At 36.9% G+C, this 21,656-nt stretch overlaps 2 protein-coding genes across 5 annotated transcripts in view; one reads left to right on the top strand and one right to left on the bottom strand.

The window, feature by feature from the left end:
* Nucleotides 1-695: 695 nt before the first annotated feature.
* Nucleotides 696-10,003, bottom strand: LOC134542413 (uncharacterized). The gene is made up of 4 exons (XM_063386624.1): nt 9,797-10,003; nt 6,812-6,852; nt 2,620-2,816; nt 696-1,467 (listed from the first exon to the last, which is right to left on the bottom strand). Exons 1-4 carry the CDS (start codon nt 9,879-9,881, stop codon nt 1,401-1,403), a joined length of 390 nt encoding a protein of 129 aa, XP_063242694.1. The 5' UTR covers nt 9,882-10,003; the 3' UTR covers nt 696-1,400.
* Nucleotides 10,004-16,191: 6,188 nt separating this feature from the next.
* Nucleotides 16,192-21,656, top strand: part of LOC134542184 (casein kinase II subunit alpha) — a 40,971-nt gene continuing 35,506 nt past the window's right edge. The window contains exon 1 of one of the 4 annotated variants that reach the window (XM_063386233.1): nt 16,192-16,554. The gene's annotated coding sequence lies outside the window, so the exon portion shown is untranslated. The remainder of the gene's footprint in view (nt 16,555-21,656) is intronic. The other 3 variants (XM_063386232.1, XM_063386234.1, XM_063386235.1) reach the window with 3 other exon arrangements.

Raw genomic sequence — 21,656 nt, forward strand, 5'->3', positions numbered from 1 at the left:
AGTTTGTTCAAAGTTCATTGTTACTGTCGGTTTTCATGTTAGTACTGTTTTTCCTGTTTCTGCACACACTATTCCCATTGCAACTATACTGACGTTCGATAATCCAACATGGCAGTGGTGCCTAAGACCTTGTACTTTTAATAAATGTTGGTTGACTGCTACACATAGAAACTGACTGAAATTATTTAAAAATATATACACTTTGGCCGAGTTCATTCGCTATTTGCTCATGACAACATTTTGTCATTAAAAGTATAACGCTTTAATGTAAGTAGGAGTCCTCCAAATACATGAGTGTTAGATAGCTTGGTATTGCATTTATATTTTGTGAATACAAAACTGCACAGCATGACTTAAGACGTTTTGTATAATTTGACAAACAATGGAATAAAACTTTAAAAGCCTACAGCCCTAAAATAGTGAGAATAAATTTTAATACTACATATTTTGATTGCATTAAAATTGATTTGAAGTTGGTAAAGTAAACTGATGACTACTAACTCGAAAAAATCTGAGCTGCACTGCCGATCTCAGCTATCAATAAAAGCCACAATAACAGATGATTATCATGACTAGTAATCAGCAAGATCCCAGCTCTAATTTAAAGTGAGGCAACTACCATAAACTTTTAACGTGCTTTGAATGGAGCACGTTACAGAAACAAACCACCTACAACATTAAACTTACAAAAAATATAGTTTTCAAAACCCATTTATTTTCAACAATACATTAGCCAACAAAGTCAAGTCTATTTAACTTCAATAAATATTTTGACTGTAGTATAACACAGTTATAACCTTATAACATGTACATATATCACAACTGATTACATCCTAGAACCTGATCAACAGGCCCAACAAAGTAAATAATCTCAGGTTGTTCAAACAAATATGTGCTTGAAAAAAGATCACTCTTAAAGATACATGGTAACTAACCCATCATTACTACAAACAGTTCAGATTCAAGTGCAAGTAATCTCATAAAAATTCAATATAATAAATAACATAGCCTACATGACTGTAACAACCATTTCAGTAAAAGCATAACAGTAAGTTACATTCTATATGGCTATTATAAGTCAAATTCAACAGAAAACTTAAAATTATTTTATTATATTTATCAAATTTAAAAATAAAACTAAAGAAAAAAATTAAAAAAATACATTAAAGAGTTTTGGTTCAAAACTACTGAAATTTTAACTAAATAAAATGATTTTCTGATTCATATTTTTTTTTTTTAATTTTAGCTTTTATTCACTTGCAGTTTAAAATTCTGGAATCTTTAAGTTACAACTAAGAAATATAATTCAATATCTTTCAAAAATTTATTGGGAACCTTGGAAACAACAAAAAAAAAAGTATTTTCACAATTTATTTTATTCTTCAGATGACGTACTTTTATTAGCTTGATTTAGTAACTGCCAAATTTTCGTGAGCTGGCAGTTTATCTTTAACAAAGTATTGATAGCTGAAACACAAACAAAAACAAATTTCTTAAAATAACTGAGTAATATAAAGTAATTAGTAATATGAATATAAATCTGTGGTTTAGTAATTTAAAATAAATAGAAGCAAGATGTTAGTAACACCTGTAGACTAATGAGAAATACATCCAAAATGTTTCCATTCTTAACTCATGCAAAAGCATTTATTATGCATTATGTAATTAATTATTTCCTCTAATTGAAATAATGATAACATCTACGTATCAATTAATGCAAAAATGTGGAGTACACATGTTTTTATTTTGGTGCACTGCTTCCAAACTTACGAAACCAAAATTATTTATTTATTCATTACAGTTTGTTCTTGAGCAGGTAAATTGTACCACAACAGTTGTCAAAAGATTTTAAAATCTTTTCTAAGTGTTATTTAGATTTTTTAATCTGAAACACAGCCTTACTGCGATGAAAATGAGCACTTAGTGTAACCCCACTGGGTCAGATTTCACAAGTTGTTACATTGGAGTGAAAGATCTATGCTTGTTTGTCACAATGTCCAATATATGTTAAATTAAAATGTATCAGTCAACCTTTGTCCATTTCATCTATTTAAGGTCACACTGGTCCCTACATAACTCTACGACTGAGTTCCATATTCACATTTTATAGAAAATGGAATAAGTTAACTGGCAATGAGATATTTTTACATTACTATAGTTATTTTAGATCATGCACGTCAAATGTGAACAAAAAAAATCCCTTTTGACACAGCCTACAGGCATAGGCAGATTTTGAAGTACCTATTTCTTCTGGAAACATTCTGGAAACCTCTATAAACTTCTGGAACAATTTAACAACTTAATGTACATAACATCCCATACGATGTCGAATATTCCAAAATAATCGATAAAATATTTCTTCATATTCCATGCAGCGAAAATTTTGCAAATGTTTTTAACTTAATGCATCCAGCATTGAATAACTTAGAACAAATTTTTAATTATGAATTTTTTTTATCTTCAAGCACTATTTTTTTTATCCCTTGCACTAATATGCAGGTGTATAAAAATGCTTTGGACCACGGTTTAAATAATATTAAGATGGTTTAAAATTTAGTCTAACCAATTTGATAGTATTGATTTTTTTCAATGATATAAACCCCTGTGGGAGCTACTTACTTGACGGCTCGCGACAGGGAGTATAAGCCCGTGAGCGCCACAAACAAGTTGACGCTGAACAGGCTCCAGTTCTTGGGGATGATGACCATGGAGTAGCGCGCCCACACGACGCCCGTGGCACTCAGGGCGGCAGACTGCGGCACGCTGAGCTTCTCCGCCGGCCGCGCCAGGTCGCTGAGGCCCGCCATCACCAAGCTCTGCGACAGCACGCAGGTGGCTGCAGGAGGCGTCTCCGTGCTCTCTCTCTCTCTCTCTCTCTCTCTCTCCAACACACTCTCTCTCTCCAACACACTCTCTATCTCTCTCCAACACACTCTCTATCTCTCTCCAACACACACTCTATCTCTCTCCAACACACTCTCTATTTCTCTCCAACACACTCTCTATCTCTCTCCAACACACTCTCTATCTCTCTCCAACACACTCTCTATCTCTCTCCAACACACTCTCTATCTCTCTCCAACACACTCTCTATCTCTCTCCAACACACACTCTATCTCTATCCAACACACTCTCTATCTCTATCCAACACACTCTCTATATCTCTCCAACACACTCTCTATATCTCTCCAACACACTCTCTATCTCTCCAACACACTCTCTATCTCTCCAACACACTCTCTCTCTCCCCAACACTCTCTATCTCCCCAACACTCTATCTCTCCCCAACACTCTCTATCTCTCCAACACTCTCTATCTCTCTCCAACACACTCTCTATCTCTCTCCAACACACTCTCTATCTCTCTCCAACACACTCTCTATCTCTCTCCAACACACTCTCTATCTCTCTCCAACACACTCTCTATCTCTCTCCAACACACTCTCTATCTCTCTCCAACACACTCTCTATCTCTATCCAACACACTCTCTATCTATCCAACACACTCTATATCTCTCCAACACACTCTCTATCTCTCCAACACACTCTCTATCTCTCCAACACACTCTCTCTCTCCCCAACACTCTCTATCTCCCCAACACTCTATCTCTCCCCAACACTTTATCTCTCCAACACTCTCTATCTCTCCAACACACTCTCTATCTCTCTCCAACACACTCTCTATCTATCCAACACACTCTCTATCTATCCAACACACTCTCTATCTATCCAACACACTCTCTATATCTCTCCAACACACTCTCTATCTCTCCAACACACTCTCTATCTCTCCAACACTCTCTCTCTCCCCAACACTCTCTATCTCTCCCCAACACTCTCTAACTCTCCCCAACACTCTCTAACTCTCCAACACACTCTCTATCTTTCCAACACACTCTCTATCTCTCTCCAACACACTCTCTATCTCTCTCCAACACACTCTCTATCTCTCCAACACACACTCTTTATCTCTCCAACACACACTCTCTATCTCTCCCCAACACTCTCTATCTCTCCCCAACACTCTCTATCTCTCCCCAACACTCTCTATCTCTCCAACACTCTCTATCTCTCCAACACTCTCTATCTCTCCAACACTCTCTATCTCTCCAACACACTCTATCTCTCCAACACTCTCTATCTCTCCAACACTCACTGTTGCCAGTGCACGCCTCAGAGCTCAAACATTTCCCGTACAGTTTTGTGATGTTTCAGTTTAGCTACGAAAAATTTCCAACATGTATCTGCAACATCAAAAGCATCTCTAATGATAGTTATTTTTGTCTTCAAGTAAACTACAGAAAGAAAGCATGAGACATGCTACATACAGTAAGCTACCATCCCAGCATTTCTTGAGTGATTTCCAGAAAACGAAAAATTGGGATTTGAACCTCTGGAACGAGAGTTCAGTGTTTATCCATGATGCCACCTTGCTCCATACACTTATGTTATATTTATTTATTTATATTTAAGTTTTACAAGAACTCTTCATAAATATTTTTTCAAATGTTTCAGAAAGATAGCTTTAAATTGGGATGGCATTACCTTATTTTATGAAAATGCTAGAATGATCAATATATATATATTTTTTTTAATGCATATATTTTTCCACAAAACTTACCTATTTAACTACCTTGTTTTTCCAAGTCAAATAACATCAAACTTTTTATTGTCAGTTCCTGCTCAAATTGTAATTTTTGTTCTTTCAATTAATATGAACCTAAATATCTTGGGAACAATAAAATATATTAATTTAATACAATAATTTTGTTTATAAATATGTACATAGAGAGAGTCTGAAATCAGCTGACAAACTTCACCTGCAGGTAAATTATGAAATAATAAGCTGAAAACAAAGACTTATGGTCTAAATTGTTTCCAAGTCTTAGAAGTTGGAGATGAACAACTAGCTTATTGCAAATAACAGAGAAAGTATGTAAAATGGAATGCTTAGTGTCTGGATACATGAAAAGATCTTTCATTGAAATAACTATGAACCCAATTAGCATAACAAGCACTTAAAACAAAACTACTGAACTTATATACACTTCATTGTAGTCATACTGTAATTATGATCTTTTGGAAAATTTTAAGTTGTCACTAAAATAATGAGAGTTAATACAATTTTCATTAAGCCAAGTTTCCATTAGACAAATAATATAAAAATCAGTAGTTAAAACATTTCCATAAAATTCATTGGATTTGGTTCTCAACCCTCTACACTAATGTTAAGAAAAGAACAGATGGAAATCGGCCCACTTGCAGTATATATTAATGATGACGGCCCTCCGATAGCCCCTTCATGTGCCAGTGTTGTGGGCACCAAGGCAGCTGTTTCAACCTGACATACTCTTATTGCTGATCCTGTCGTCGATGAAGAAGAATTAACTTATACTTGATCAGGCTTTATTCGTCCATAAAATGGGTTTATAAGACAACCTCCCGGCCTAATAACTGTATTATTAATCATGCCAAATACTACTACAACCACAGCTATGTGAAAAGAAGAGTAGGAATCAAGTTTAATTTTAAATTTCGTTATATGAAGCTGTTGGAGGATTAAATCACTACGGATGTAAGTCCCAATGTCGGATTCTTGAACTTCAGGATCAAAGCGAGAAAAAAACAATGCCTCAGTGAGGCTAACTAGTTTTGCAACAGTTTTAAGAATGTCACATTTGTGAACTCCTATCTGGGTATGCATATGAGGCTGATCATGTTCCTAAAGGTTTTTTTCAGTGGTAGGAACTCTACGCTGGCTGTGGATTTCACAGAAACTATCCTCTTCAGCACTTGCCTCAGCAGAAAGTCCAGTGCAAGGAACTTCAGTTGCTTGCACGAAACGTGGAGGATCATGAGATGGGCCAGCAAACTGCTGACTGGTTTGAACCACTAGCGTCTGTCTGGCCGATGTGTTGCTCACTTTACCGTCTTCATTTCTAACAACCTGACTAAAATATTGATGAAACTGTACAATAGTGGCACTAGATGCAGTTTTGTCTGGACCCATACCAGAAGAATGACTCTGCTCACAGACATAATTCATGTTTGTAACTGTTTTAACACTTTCCACACTTTCGACTATGGCTCTAAGTAAACTATTTTCTTCTTTAAGTTCTTTTATTAATTGCCTTTCGACATAGTCAAGTTTGCTTGTTAACTCAACAACCAACTCTCCTAAGTTAAACTTTGAACGGTTCAATCCTTGTTATTCACACAAACTATCAATTTGAATTGAGGTACTTACAAGTTGGTTACTTGATGAGCTGTCACCTAGTTCAAATCCTGAGCATTAAACCTCACTATAAAGTGCTTCTTTTTGGAGGGTGATTGAAACATACTTGTATTAGAAAAGCTGACACACAAGAAGGTTTCGCCAATGTTAATTAACACGCTTCACATGTACCCAAGCACAGCAGACACTCAAGCAAATAATAAACTTTTATCTTCCATAGAAAAAGGCTCATTGCATAATTTATATGTATCTACACTAGGAGGCATTTAATTTTGCCCTAGTGCACACTTTAAGTTTATTTATTGAGGTACAAACACGGTCTTGCTTTTTCTTGATTCCTAGGGCCCACTCAGGAGATATGTTTTAGGACAATGAAACGTTGAAAGTGTTAACTACCTGCTTATACTCAAAAGTTTTAAGCCAAATCGGTGAGCCCCGACTCTGACCCTCCCCTCTTCAAACATTGTTGGAGGAGCACACATGAAACATATCTACACTCGACAAGAGCTCACCGTACAAGAAGAAGAAGAAGAAGAACAACAACAACAACAACAATATTAATAGTACCAATACTTACCCATTTAAACAGTGGTGCCCAAAAGAAAATTGTTTTAGGACCTGTAACAAACCAATACACACATGAAGAATCAGCTAAAATCTCACCAACTTGATTACTACTAATATTCCATAACTTATAAATAACACTTACAAATTAGACATCCAATTAATTATAAGTTGTACTTATGTATTTATAGCAAACACTTAAAGGTAATGTAATGAAATGAAATGATAAAGAAATGTTCTAGTATCAAAAAAAATTTCAAATAAAAATTCAAAAATTAAATCCATTCCATAGCCTACATTAAAATCTAAATATCAGAAAAAGAAATTATTAGAATTAAATACTATGCATTAGAAAGATAGTTAACTACATATTTTATTTTTATAAGCACAGTACTTACTCTAACTAATTTTGGTTATTTCTTAAGGCTAGCCTACAAATGATTTAGCACAGAAAATAGCACACGCACAGAAAATAGAAACAAAGTTTTTAAATTGCGCCACCTACACTCGAGCACAGCATACGCACGGGAAAATAGCGCAGGATCGACGCACAGAAAGTTGACCAACTTTTAATATTCTCTGTGCGTGTGCGCTGTGAGCTGCTCGCTGACCAATGAAAACTCGGTTACCACCGAGGTCATGCGCAATTGTAAATATTAAATGCGTACGTAATTTGACTAGACTTGTACATTATTGTTTTGATATTAGGCGCGGGAAGTTAAATAGTCTCCTTCAATTTCAACATGAATGAAGAGACTAATTTTGACATAAGTTTAGTTTGCCTGGTTGAAAGCAAACCAATTTTGGTAAGTATGTAGGTAGTCTACCGGAATTTGCGGGAAAAAAAATGTTAAAAATCCGAAAATACTTTTATTATATGCTCTTTTACTTCCTCTTTTCATGAAACCCGGCGGAGATAAGAAATTTCAAATACTTTAGGAGATATCGCCGTTTTTATTTTGCAATACAAGACCTGTACTATCATTTGAACGTCACATTTTTTTTTTATTTTGCCGTGTGTTCGTGAATGCCTAATTAATTAAAATGGTCGATTAGGTCACGTCAGTTACATTATAAATACTTTCAAACTAAGCGGACATTAAAAATAATATGAATTAATTTTAATGATTGTTTAGTTTTAAAGTATTTATAATGTAACTGACCTGACCTTGGTATTAGATTATTCAATAAATTACCATGTTCTAAAAAATATGGACCAATATAATTTATTTAAAAAGGAATTATTTCTTTATTTAGCACATAAGGCTGTTTATAATATAGACGATTATGAACAGGAGGTAGCTTCGTAATTTTTTTTTTATGTATGGCTTTTCTTTTATATATAATTTATTTTATATATAATATATAATAGGTGCTTATTCATGGAAGATCAGCTGTTATATTATATTATTTTAATTTTTTAATGCTATTAATACTGTTCTTGTACCTGTTTGTGTGTTTGTATTTATGTTTATTTGTAATTTTTTTTGACATATTCTATACCATTGTATGGTCTATTGAATGAAATGAAATAAAAAATCAAATCAAAACAAACCAGGACAAAGGATGAACAGTAGGAACTCACGTAATTTTTTTTTAATTTATTACTTGCGCAACAATATCCAAATAACAAATAAAACATTAAAATTTGAAACGTTAAAAACTCACCTAAGTTAGAGGCGGGTAAACAATGATGAACGCCGCAAGAAAAAAAAAAATATTTCATACTCGTAAACAAGAAACAATAATGAGCACCGCATGAATACACAGGTATTGTGATGAAAATTAAAAAATTTGATACCTCCTAAAGTATTTGGAATTTCTTATCTCCGCCGGGTTTAATGAAAAGAGGAAGTTAAAAGTTAAAGAGCATAGAATAAAAGTACTTTCGGAATTTTTAAATTTTTTTTAACAAATATCGTCCAACTATGAAAATTAAAAAATTTGATATATCCTAAAGTATTTGGAATTTCTTATCTCCGCCAGGTTTAATGAAAAGAGGAAGTGAAAGAGCATATAGGTAATAAAAGTATTTTCTGATTTTTAACACTTTTTTTCTTCGCAAATACAGCTACTCTACATATTTACCCCAATTTTATTTGATAAAACCCTGGCAGGGTTCAAAAATGAAAAAGCCAAGAAAAATGTGTGGCAGGCCTCGTTGATGCCTTGTGCAAACAAGGAGTTCAAATCAACTGAAAGTACTTATTCTGTAAATGAATTGAATTACCTTGCAAGGCGTCATATATTTTAATTCAGTGTTTCACACTATTTTTATGCCAGTTTACCTTAATGGCGCCAAAACGACATATTTTCATTTATTGTTGTTTACATTTTTTTAGTTATATAGTTATGATTTTTATAGCATTTTAGAACTACAGATAGAAAGTTCCTGTGCAGAAAAAAGTGTTAAATACGTAAACATGCCATAGGCTACAATGTAAATGTCTGTAACATCGTACCCTTTCGAAGGATACTCTGTTTAAGGTTAGAAGTGTACGATTGTTCAGAGACCTGGAGGGAAATTGTGATTTTTGCTACCTTAAACCAAATTCTTTTCCTTTCCATTCATCTCACATAGCGCGCGCAACACAAATAAACACATATATCAGCTGTTTTCCTCTGACATGGCTACCAATTTTTCCTTCACTGCACTTCCTTTAATTTTCGTAAATATTTTGTATAAACTTCTGATTTCTCTGTGCGTGTGTTATTTAATTGTAGGTTGAAGTTATGTGCTGTGCGTGTGCCCTGTGCGAGTGCGTGTGCTATTTTCTGTGCTAAATCATTTGTAGGCTAACCTTTACAGTACAACTGAAGAAAATTACCAATATAAATAATTAAGCTTCAAAAATAAGTTACATCAAATTGTAATTATAAGTTATAATATTACGAAATATTCACTTCATCTAGGTTTCCCACAGGTCCAAAATGAAGTTGTCTTGCGTTAAATAAAAGAACTTTGATCAAATACAAAAATATTGACTAAATATATTACCTGCTGGGTGATTCCATAAGGGCTGCAGTTTCGGTGGTACAAATTTATCTGCGAAAGCAACGGTGCTTCTATACAATAATGACATAACTAGTTCTGACTAGTTCTGTTTATATTATATTATATTTTATTTATTTATAAATACTTTCCAACAAAATTCGCTACTATTACTTTTTTTATTTTTCGATTACATACGTTCGATCAACAAATCAAAGAGTAAATAAATGATCGATATACATATGAAATAGTATAAAAATAAATGATCGAAAGGTATAAAAAAAATTGTGATTAGAGTACGATAATTGTATGTAAAAAATATTATAAATACAAATCTAGTCGACAAAATAATTGGTCTTATATTAAACTACGTACAGATATGAAAAACCTAACGCTATATCATCTAATCGACAAAGTAAATTAATTCAAATTGCTAGATACATGCCAAACTCACATTTCACTTCCCTTATATATGTTTTATTTTGAGGATGGGTAAAAAATAGAATGTTGGAATAAGAAAATCAATAAAACTTCACATCTTAACAGGATAAAGAATTGCCTGAAATAAACAGTTGACATCGTCCCGACCATGGCCTCTAAGCCTGTGCTCCACACCGCTAGTACCAGATCCCGTTTTCGGAGCGCACCCCTAGCCCAGCGGGAATGAGTCAGGTGAACACCTCGGGTGTGACCCCACTAGACTCAAATAAACTGCACGAAACCCTGGGGGCTCGACCTCATAAAACAAATAAGGAACAAGACATTAGGACACAATTATTCATTCACAGGCATTAAACAAGTGCGTTGTAGCTACTCCGTGCGAGCACCGCACGCACGGAGTAGACAACGAACCTCTGACGCCGACCGCCAATGCTCCTCTGTCGCATAGACCGCTATGCCTCATCAACGTCTCGCAAAAGCGTGTGCACCGAACGCGCCCGTGCGCGCAGCAAAGTGCAGTTCGTGCGACGAGGCGAACGCCATACAACGAGTGCTACACCGGCGCAAGGATCCGGCCGGGTGTGGCATATCCTTCCGCCGCACTACAACAAATTGTTATAATTATGTTTTTCCACAGGATTTTATTAAACATTATTTTTTATTAATTAATAATTAAGTCTTTGCAAAATCATGTTTCAATGTGCGATTTGTCCCGAACCTGGCCGGTTCAGTTTCCCGCGAAATTCACACGTTTCCGCGGGAGGGCTGGCGGGGGAGGGGGGTCGCGCGCGGCGACACCGCGAGTGTCCTTCGAGAGCTCAACCAGGCCGGCAGCCTGCGCGCAACGCGGAACCTTCAAACTTTGCATTCACCGACATGTAGTTTTCCATAGTGTAATTTCTTTTCAACCTTTTTGTACAGTTCCGCGGTCGGCCTAAATTTACCATGAGGTACTTAACTTAATTCAATCAGTGCTTAAGATGAGTGTTCCACGTCATACGTAAGTACTGTGGGGAGATTATGTGGTTTCACGTCGGCGCTTCACGCCCAACCTAGCCTACAGGCTATTTAGTTTTGGCCCGCACGGGGCAGCCAGCAGGCGACACGTGCTATCAGACTTAATAACGATTCAGTCCCTGGGTCACACCTAGACACCACGTAGAGTCGCCGGAAACACGGGCCTACGTGCTGCTAGCCCAGTTTATCAAGTGTAATGTATTAGTGGAATAGTTGTTCGCCTAAGTGTAATTCGTCATGTCAGGGCTTATGTATCACCGTCGTACGGCAGTGCGCCACCAAACTTAATCCAGAGCTAGGTATTAGTGTAGTGTATTGTGCTTCAAAATATCGTGTGCCATGTCAGAGTGTCTTTTGTAACTTTCGCATCACGTAAACGAGTCTGCCCCTCACGCGCATAAGAATCGTGAGCCGCCACTGAGGAAGTGAGCTGCGCGTGTGACTAGTCGCGTCGGGCAAACCGTTACGGCCAGAACGGGCAGCACCATGTATTGGGCTGTGCTGTATTAAATTCACGAACTATCTGAAGAAGTTTTGTGTTATTATTCAGGCGTCCCGAGTGGCCTCAACAGCTCGGGGGGCCCTACTGCGTTGACCCCTACCTCTAGCCACAAGGCCGAACCTTCCCTGAGATCACGAACTGAACAAAATCACGTCTAAATACTCAGAGGTAGCGGGGACGGCGTCACCTCATTACCAGTCACCGCGGCCACTGGTCTTAATTAAAGTGCCCGTGACAATTATCGAGTCAGATAAGGAGATATCCAACTAAAACAGTCTATAGTGAGACAATATGTTAATAAATTTACAGTCGCCAACTTGATGCCACAATTCAAATAAATACTCTAAAACAGTTGTTAAGCCTTAAGCACCTAATTACCAGGTGCTACCTTTTTATTGAGCACCTGGAACGTGTTTTTAGCTAATAATAGAGCAAATTAAGTTAATCCAAGTTTTTGGCGCCGACTCACAAAGGAGATGAAAGTTTCCCTCGCTTGTGAGGCGGCCATGGTCAGCATTCTCCAACCAATCGAGCACGAGACCCCGGCTGACAATAAGTGGCACTGCACTGCCGTCACCCGACCTCTGTGAAAGGCCCGGGGGGTACCTGACGGGCGCTACGGGCGTCGCGATGCTCTTGTTGTCCGGAGGGGCGCCAGGCTAGCGGGCTGCTAGGCCGTTGGTGTGGGGTCGTGGGTACTCTGCCCCCGCGGGCCCCGCCAGGTACACGGCTTGAATGTAACCTGAATGGCTCTCCCTTGACTGTGAAGGCCGCTCGGCCGTGTGGAGGACGGGTAATTACAGAAAATGATATACGAGTTGACGAGAATACATTTAATTTGGAAGTTTCACCGGGGGTCCATGTGGGTACACGGTACACTCTACAAGTCCGCTCCGCGGTTCAGTCCCGCTACAAAATTTCTCACCAACACTAAACACAACACTACGTGACAATGGTTACCGTGGCAGTTTCGCGGGACGTGGGTCGATGCTCGCTGGAGACGGCCAGCGCCGAAAGTTAACGTGTGCAGGGGGGGGGGGGGGGTCGATGAGCGGGCTCCTAAGTTCGGCGAAACACTTACATGAGTGATACGATCCGCAGCGCGGTATCACGATGAAGACGGTCGGGATAGGCCCGGTTCCGTAAAATACGCGCCGAGTCGACGTGGGCAGCGATGAATTAATAAGAGGTTTTAAATTTAAAGATTAAGTACAGAATAAAATAATCAAAGAAAGAAAACTTGGATGCTGCCCACGGACACACGTCTGTTCCCGGCGCGGAGTGGTTGGAGACTGCCGAACATGGCCGCCTCGCAAGGAAGAGAAACTTTCTCTTCTTTGTGAGTCGGCATCAAAAAACTTATATTAATTGAATTTACTCTATTACCAGTTAAAACATGTTCCAGGTGCCCAATTAAAATGTAGCACCTGGTAATTGGGTGCTTAAGGCTTAACAATGGTTTTAATGTATTTAATTATTAAAATTGTGACATCAAGTTGGCGACTGTAAATTTACTAACATATTGTCCCACTGTGAATATTGTTTTAGAGGGATTTCTCCTATTCTGACTTGATCATAGTCACGCGCATTTTAATTAAGGCCAGTGGCCGCGGTGACTGTTAATGAGGTTTGTTGTCTGCTCCGTGCGTGGTGTACTCGCCCGGAGTGGCTAAGACGCACTTATTACATGTCGGGTAATTAGTAATTTCGTACTAATGGCTTTTCCCTTAATGGAATTATGGGTTCGAGCCTCCGGGGTTCCGTACCTTTAAATTTCATTATGTCTATTGGGGTCACGCCCGAGGCACTCCCCTGACTCAATCCGGCTGGGCAAGGGGCGCGCTCCGAAAACGGGATACGGTACTGGCGGTGCGGAGCACGGGCTTAACGGCCATGGTCGGTACGCCGACAGCACTTTGCAATTGGCTTATAATTAAAACCCAGTACCAATGTAAACCGAAGTGTGAAATACTTTTTCTAACATAATTATTGTGTCTTTCTTTCTTCTTTATTCTGGCTACATGTAGGTTAGTGCTACCTTAGAGGCATATCTGAAGACCCAAACACTTGAGCCAATTTGGTACACCATCCAGTTTCCTGCCACCATAGTTTTTCTTGACTTTGACGTCGTCTGGCCGACGACCACCCCAGAGCCCGACCTGCACCCGCCAGTATACGCTCCCACTAACGGAACACACACCTGGCCATGGCCCACCCGAGTCAGGCGACCCGAACAGCAATTAAAGACAAAGCCGCGGAAACCTGAGTAGACAAGAGAAGAACCGTACCCATTCCTCCTGAAACATTAAATGAGGATTTTAGCGACAATAAAATCTCTTCCAGAGACACCCGTTTGGAGTCTAGCGTAATGAGGTCACGCCTGGCGCGAGAGAGGCCGAGCCTCCCTCGGACGCCATGCCAGTTCGGCAGTTCAGCGCAGCTCATGGACCGGGGCGGACCTACGTCCCACGGAGAGGCAACATCCTTTGTCTACATTGAAAGTAACGTCCGGTAAATATAGTCACTAATTAACCAAACCCCTTTTATTACTTAACCTCTCCGTGAGTACCCGGTCCCTTTTTTCGGTCCCGGACCTAATCCGGCCGCATCAACTTAAGGACACCCCGCACCACACTTGGTCAGCGGGGCTGCTCTTCAGCATACGGCACGGGCCGTCTCCCGCAACGTACAGAACTTTATTTAAGGTCACATGCACGGCGCTGACCACAAACCCGCAAGGGAACTTGGACAAACTTAATTGCGGTGCGTGTTTCACCACAGTGGGCACAACACCCGCGCCGAGACATTTGCATACGGGATTGGCCGTCTCCAATCGCCCGCCCCTTAATTCAGTGTATTTTTGTATCCCTTATTTTGTACTGCTAACTTACGTTACCCGAGTAACGAGTGCCACGTAACTTGTGCGCGCCCCCTTAATCCAGTGTATTTTTGTATCCCGTGTTTTGTATTGCTAACGTACGTTACCCGAGTAACGAGTGCCACGTAACTTCTGCGCACCCCCTTAATTCAGTGTATTTTTGTATCCCGTATTTTGTATTGCTAACTTACGTTACCCGAGTAACGAGTGCCACGTAACCTGTACGCGCCCCCTTAATTCAGTGTATTTTGTGTCCCGCCTTTGTGTTACGAAATTACGTTACCTGCGTTCCCAGTGAGACGTCTGAGACATAACAGCATCCGAGGCCACGTAACGCGGAACACAAACAATACGGCGCCACGGAATAACAAGTAAAAACCCCCGGGGACCTCTGTAGAGTGTTGTATTGTGTACGACTCGCTCCTCTGAATAAAAGGTACGACACCGCCACCTCAACTCCACGTCTCTTATTTAAAATCATCTCACGCAACACCGCCGCCGGCCCTAGTGGGCCACGCAGGGGCACATACATCCACGACCCCAAATTCACGACTAGAAACGAGCTAGTCTGGCGCCCACCCGGACAACACAGATCAAGAACCGCCTTTTCCCACTAGGAGTCACACCGGGACTCGAGCCCGAGACCCCGGACGACGGCAACTTGTTACATGTTCAGAGGTCCAAGGTGCTTGATGGTCCATATTCTGCAGCTTCAGTGAGGCTGCTCTTTGCGATACCTGGTGCTAGGCTAACAGAACATCAGAGAACAGTGAGGTAAATCTTCCATTTTTTCTTCTTTGCTGGGAAGTGGACCTACTTCAACCCTAACGTACAAGAGTATTATATTGTTATAAAGGATTTAAAAAAAAAAAGAATTGTTAATCTATTGTTTGGTCAGTATTGTCCTTAGTTTTCTAGAATCACTCACATACTATTTATTTTCAGATCATGTTTTAAACCTGTTAAAACCTTTCTGGTACTTTCCTGTCATGCTTAGTTTTGCCATTCACTAATTCTTATCTTGAAACACATACTTAAGTCTTTTTTCTACTGTTATGTTATTTAACATCTGACACTGCTTCGTAGTACCCTTTCTCATTTTGTATGTTTATTCTTTGTGAGGACATTTCTAAATCATTTTATCACATTCTTATAATGGAGCAGCTACTCTAGAAATAAATTTATTTGGTGTTTTTTTAAAGGCAAAATGTCACCATAATTTCATAATTATATGCCAACTTCCAAGCACTGGTTTTCAGAATGGCAATGTTTTTGTATCTTTTACTTATATTTTATATAAATTCTTTTGGACAGATTAATTTTTTTGTTATTATATTTTTGTTTAATAATTTTGTTTAAATATTTTTAAAAATAATTTGTTTGGACTGCAACTGAGGGTTATATTTAGTTTTTATTTAATACTTTTGTTTAAAAATAATTTTTTCATATTCTTTGCTTAGATTTGTATGTAATTGGTGCAATGTGTAGGTAAACTTCTTGTATATTTGTTCGAAGTTCATGAGTCATCTATTGGTGATTTTATGAAACTTACCATTTTACTTTAGAGGGGGGTAAAAGAAATGTTTCGCTGAACGTTTTCCCAGTTTTCCGTGGCGGGATGTAAGCAGCCATCTTGCATTTTGTGCAATGAGAAGCCGGTCGGCAACAAATTAGATTAAGTTTGTGACTACACGGCTTTTTATCACAGTGAATTTTATTTAATTAAGAATAAACAAATTCTTCATGTTTTCAACAAACCCAGGATTTTGGCACGGAATGTTCTAGGTATGAAGTGATCGTAGGCAGAATTGGATGTAGTCTGGCACCCATAGTGGTATGGCGGAAGCAATGGCGTTTAATAATACCAAGGGTTGTGCCAAAATTTGGTAGTAACCTGTACAGACTTGTTGCGATTATTGATATAAGGTATGTTTTCTTAAAATAATATTCATTCTATGCTTGAGCTATTAGACATCGAAGATGTTACCACACATAATTGGTCTCCCCCTCTCCTCAAAATATGTTCTCAGTAATTTTAAAATAATGACCTGAAATGTTAAATGTGTTTCTCTGTTAGTTAAGATTTAGTAGAATGTGTTTTGGGTTATGTATTACGTTTTGACCACTAGCTAATGCTTAACTGAAGTTCAAGTTACATACATGCTGTCAGTTTCATATTAATCTAACCTTAAATGCAAGGTTGCCAATGTAGCTGTGCTAGAATTCATGTTAGTACTTTCAACTATCCAACAAGAAGTTTTTTGACATTCATTAAAAAAAAAATCATAATTTGTAAAATATTTAGACAAAGTTTTGAAATTATTCCTACACCATAACATGTATTTTTGTATTTGTCTTGTAAATCAATAGCTAACAATATGTACCAAGAGGTGAATAATTTTGTATTTGTAAAGATGAATTTCTACATTGTGTTAGGTTATCAAATTACAGTAGATAATCAAATTGGTGAACATAATTATTTCACATCACCATATAGTTACATGACTTAATATTTTGGTTTACAAGTTAAAATTATTTTAGCATGCATTATCAAAAATTGATTCATGGAAGCCTTTTTATTATCCAGGATAATGTTATGTTCATTATTTCGAACATGACATTAAATTATATTTTTGCTTTGGTTTTTTAGATATTGATCATGTAATTTTTTTTTTAATGTTTTATTCTGAATGAGGGCCGCAGTGGTTGAGTGGTCAGATCACCAGCCTGCCACTAAGGCGGTCTCCCATCGGGGTTTATCTTTGTTCTTTTATGAGTGGGAAACGTGGTGAATGCTTTAGTCTGTGAAGGGGTTTTCTTAAAGTACACCGGTTTCCCTCACTCATTTATTCCTCCAGTGCTCCAGTAGTATGTAATCACCTTTTAGCTTGTCTAATGACCTCGCTGTCAATGAGACGATAAGCTAAATCCATTTCATTTCTATCCTGATACATCTGTTTAGTAATTTATTTTAGCTTGTCTGCTCAGATGACTTTAAAAATTAGATTTAGCCAGATAAACAAATATTTCTAATCAAAATACATAATGTACGTGATGTTAAAGAAGGTTTAGCCATAATAAGGCCTTTTTAAAATGGAAAGATTTATTATTGGTTGTAAAGATTAGATTAAATTATTCTCTCGTCATTGAGCATGTATGTGTAAATGTGGATTTAAGGGGCTTTTTATAGAGAAAAAATTAAGTTTTAGGTTGCTGCTTAAGTTATTAGGTAAATTATACTACAGTGACACAATCCTGATTGGATTCTAAGAAACTGGAGTGGGGAGGGGGTAAAAGTTTTGTATCACTTATCCAAGTTTATACCATATCGTAATGGCATGATGCTGTATAATTGATCCTGTGGTACACAATGCATGCTGATTTAACTTGTTGAAAGGTCCTGGCCAAACAAAAATATCACAATACAAATAATTTATGTGTGGTTTTGTAGAATTTTTTTTATTCAACTTAAGATCACAATTTATTGCTATATCACAAGTTGTTATGTCTAGGATCTTTTGAACAAGTAAATTAAAACAGCAAGCATCATGTTCCGCAGGATCAATGTATACACAATCATTTTATCAGGATCTAGGAATAAACTTGGTTACATGAGAATTTTAATCGACATAATTACCAACACTTATTTACAGTATTTTAAATGTAGATAACCTAATCTACCGTTCACACCAATTTACAATACTTTAAATGTAGGTAACTTAACCAACCACTCACACCAGTTTTTAATATTTTAAAGTATTTGAAATCTAGATAACCTAACCAACCAAACACACCAATTAACACCATTTTAAAGCTAGTTAATCTAACCAACCATTCACAATAGATCACACATTTTAAATGTAGAGAACTTAACCAACCAATCACACCAATTGATATTATTTTTAATGTAGGTAACCTAACCTTAACTATCATTCACACCATTTTGCAGTATTTTAAATATAGTTAACCTACCCAACTGTTCAAATGGTAAACTACTTGAAATTACTCATTGTCATTGTACAAAAACATCAATTGTAATGTAAGGCAACTCTCACACTGTACATTCAATTTTATAAATGATATTTTTTTTTCCGGAAGAGCACTTATTGTAGAAAATTAATGTGCTTATAATCAATGTGCTTCAAACAATACAAAATGTAGGAATGAAAAGGAATCTGAAAATAATAGCTACTTATGGCAGTAGTAATGCCACTGCAGTTAGGCTTCTGTTGTGGGAAGTGAATAGCATAATGTCTTTTGTTATAGACCCCCACAAATCACTAATTTTTTACAGAGTTCTTATTTTAACAGATAAAAAATGGTGTGTTGGGGAGGTTTGATTTGTATTTTTTAAAAAAAATATTTTTTCAGTATCAACAAGACAATGAGTTCATCAACTTTAAAAACTTTAAAATACATTTCTTCTGCGATTTAAGTAATTCAGTCTGGTTTTTGTGGCATTAAATGGTATAATTTTAATTGCTTCAGCTTTTCCCGTATTTTTCCATGAACATATTGTACTGGAGTCATTTTCATGGTGAAACTCTTGCACGGGATTGTTTCAATTTGTAAAACATTATTTGCCCTCTTGGGTTCTTATTTGTTAGGAACTATTTTATTCACCAAATCACATTTTTTGTACGCTAAGGGTATGCTTCAAACATTCTCTGGATTCTGAAATGTGTAAGTTGAAGATAGCATACTCAAAATATTTACCTTTTCTTGGCCAGAGTCGGGTGTTTTCATTCTCCTTCATAATTTTTTTATTCTTCATAATGTACTTGCAATTAGACTTGTGTATTTGTGTGGTTTTTAGTATTAGATAAATATCTGTAGGCCATTGAATCCATCAAATGTACTAGTGGCAATTTCTTTAATCTGTGAAAAAAAAAATTGATAGCACCAGCAGCATTAGGGAGACAGTTTTTATTGTTGGTCATAATGAATTGAAGCTACACATAGCCTTCATAAGGCAAGTAATATTTTGGCCCAAAAAAATTGACAAGTATATAATTGCATTTTGTGACTTATGCAAATAGTTCAATATGCTAGGGGAACCAGTTATTGGTTTTAATGGATTTATAAAATGGAGCAGTAAATGAGTACAGGGGGAGGGAATGTAACATTAGTATTTTGAGAAAAAACACTGGCCAGAGGCAACAGCTGCCAAATTTCCAATTGCATTTAGAATTTTAATTAGTATGCAGTTGGTAGCACTTATAAATAGAGAACATCTGTCACTGCACTCTTCACCCATAAGCTTGTGCTATAAATTAATATTCTTCTTTATAAAGAGTTCTGAGTTAGTCTCTATGTAATCACTATTCTTGAATTTACTTTTTTCTCTGGATTACTAGGTCTGCCTTTAATGTAAATAGTATTGATGTTCAAATGTCGATTTTCATGCCGTCTTTTGGAATTTAATTTAAATGGTAAGTAGGGTGTTTGTATGTAGTATACAAAATCTTTTGTTTCACTTTGTATTTTGGTGAACCTAAGACTTAACCTTTTTTTAAAGCTGTATTTTTTCATTGTGATGACTAATAATGAAATAATTGAGTATGTCACCTTTGGCATCAGTTAGCTCTATTTGTATGGGTTACACATGGTTGCCGTGAGGCAGTCTGTGCAAGCAGACAGATTGGAGGATCTAAAAGGTTTAAAGGTTCAAGTTATTTATGTACACATTAGAAAATACCATAAACTGAATGTTATATTTTAAGCTGGTTGAATTAAAGTATGGCAGTAGCAATAGGAAAATAAATTAAGGCATGGCCGGGGGTGGTGTTTTAAGTCAGTTCTAGCAATACTTTTAATCACTTGACAGTTTCTTGAATTGGCGTGACGTGCAAGTATATTCAGTCATAATTCAGTATTGAAGCAGTTTTTATGTACTAAGTAATGTAATGATTTGAAATAGGCAGGGCAGAATAGTGACCACAGTGTGTGAAATAAAAGCTATTGGAATTAGGAAGAAAGTCGATCGGGGATGTTGATTCAGACTAGGTTGTTGAGCACTGCAAGCCAACTAGGCAGGTTGGTTACTCTGTGTAAACATCTGGAGGGACTAGCAAGATAGGTTTGAAGTCAAGTTCCACACAGTGTGCTAGCTAGGGGGGAGCTGATTCTTCCATTACGTACAGTTGTACTGATTTTCGTGGTTCAAAAAAACGGTCAGTGGGTAAGATCAATAACTGCTTCACCACTGACATTTTACAAGGCCATGATTTGATTAATACACTATGTATTTAAAATTATCGTTTATAGAGTTTATTGGCTATTCATCTTCAAATCCACTCGTGAAAATACTCTAGTAGTGTAGCCTACTAACGCAAATTCGCTAATTTGTCGCTCACTCATACTCCTGTGATTAGACTTGGCCGATATTTTTCTTGCTGTTCGCTTGCCATTGCTTTGTTTTGATTGGAGTATCGATAAACTGTTAAAAGATGACATAAAATATTATTTCATTTAAAGAATAATAAAAAAAATTACATAGAAAACAATTGGTTTTAAAACCAAAACAATAACATCCAGCATAAATCTTTTGTGAAGGAGTGTAAGGCTTAGCAGAATCAACAGTTAACTATTTCTGTTTTTAATGCTTTGATGAAGCTATCACACAATGTGGCCAGTTTCCATTTAAATACATGGATTAACGAAATTGTTCCACAACTAGACAAACTTTTAGTAATCTAGTTAGTTATTTAATTTGTAGGTATGAAATATAAAAAATACTAACAATTAGACAATTAATTAATTAATTTAACTGCTTAGTTTAAATTACTACTGCTTATTTATTTCATATAAAGCATTCTAACATATACTAAAAAATATTTATTTACTTTTAAAACCAAATATAATCAAATTTTTTTTATATATATTTATTAACCTATTCAGCTCAGTTCTGCCACATTTCATGTGTGTTTGTCCCCTATTTATCTCTTTAAAAAAATCTGTGTTGCACAGCAACTTTAAAAAAATTTCACACTTATGTACAAAATAAATTGTTTTCTTCTTCAGAACTA

Source organism: Bacillus rossius, assembly GCF_032445375.1.
Source record: "Bacillus rossius redtenbacheri isolate Brsri chromosome 4 unlocalized genomic scaffold, Brsri_v3 Brsri_v3_scf4_2, whole genome shotgun sequence".
NCBI lineage: Eukaryota > Metazoa > Arthropoda > Insecta > Phasmatodea > Bacillidae > Bacillus > Bacillus rossius.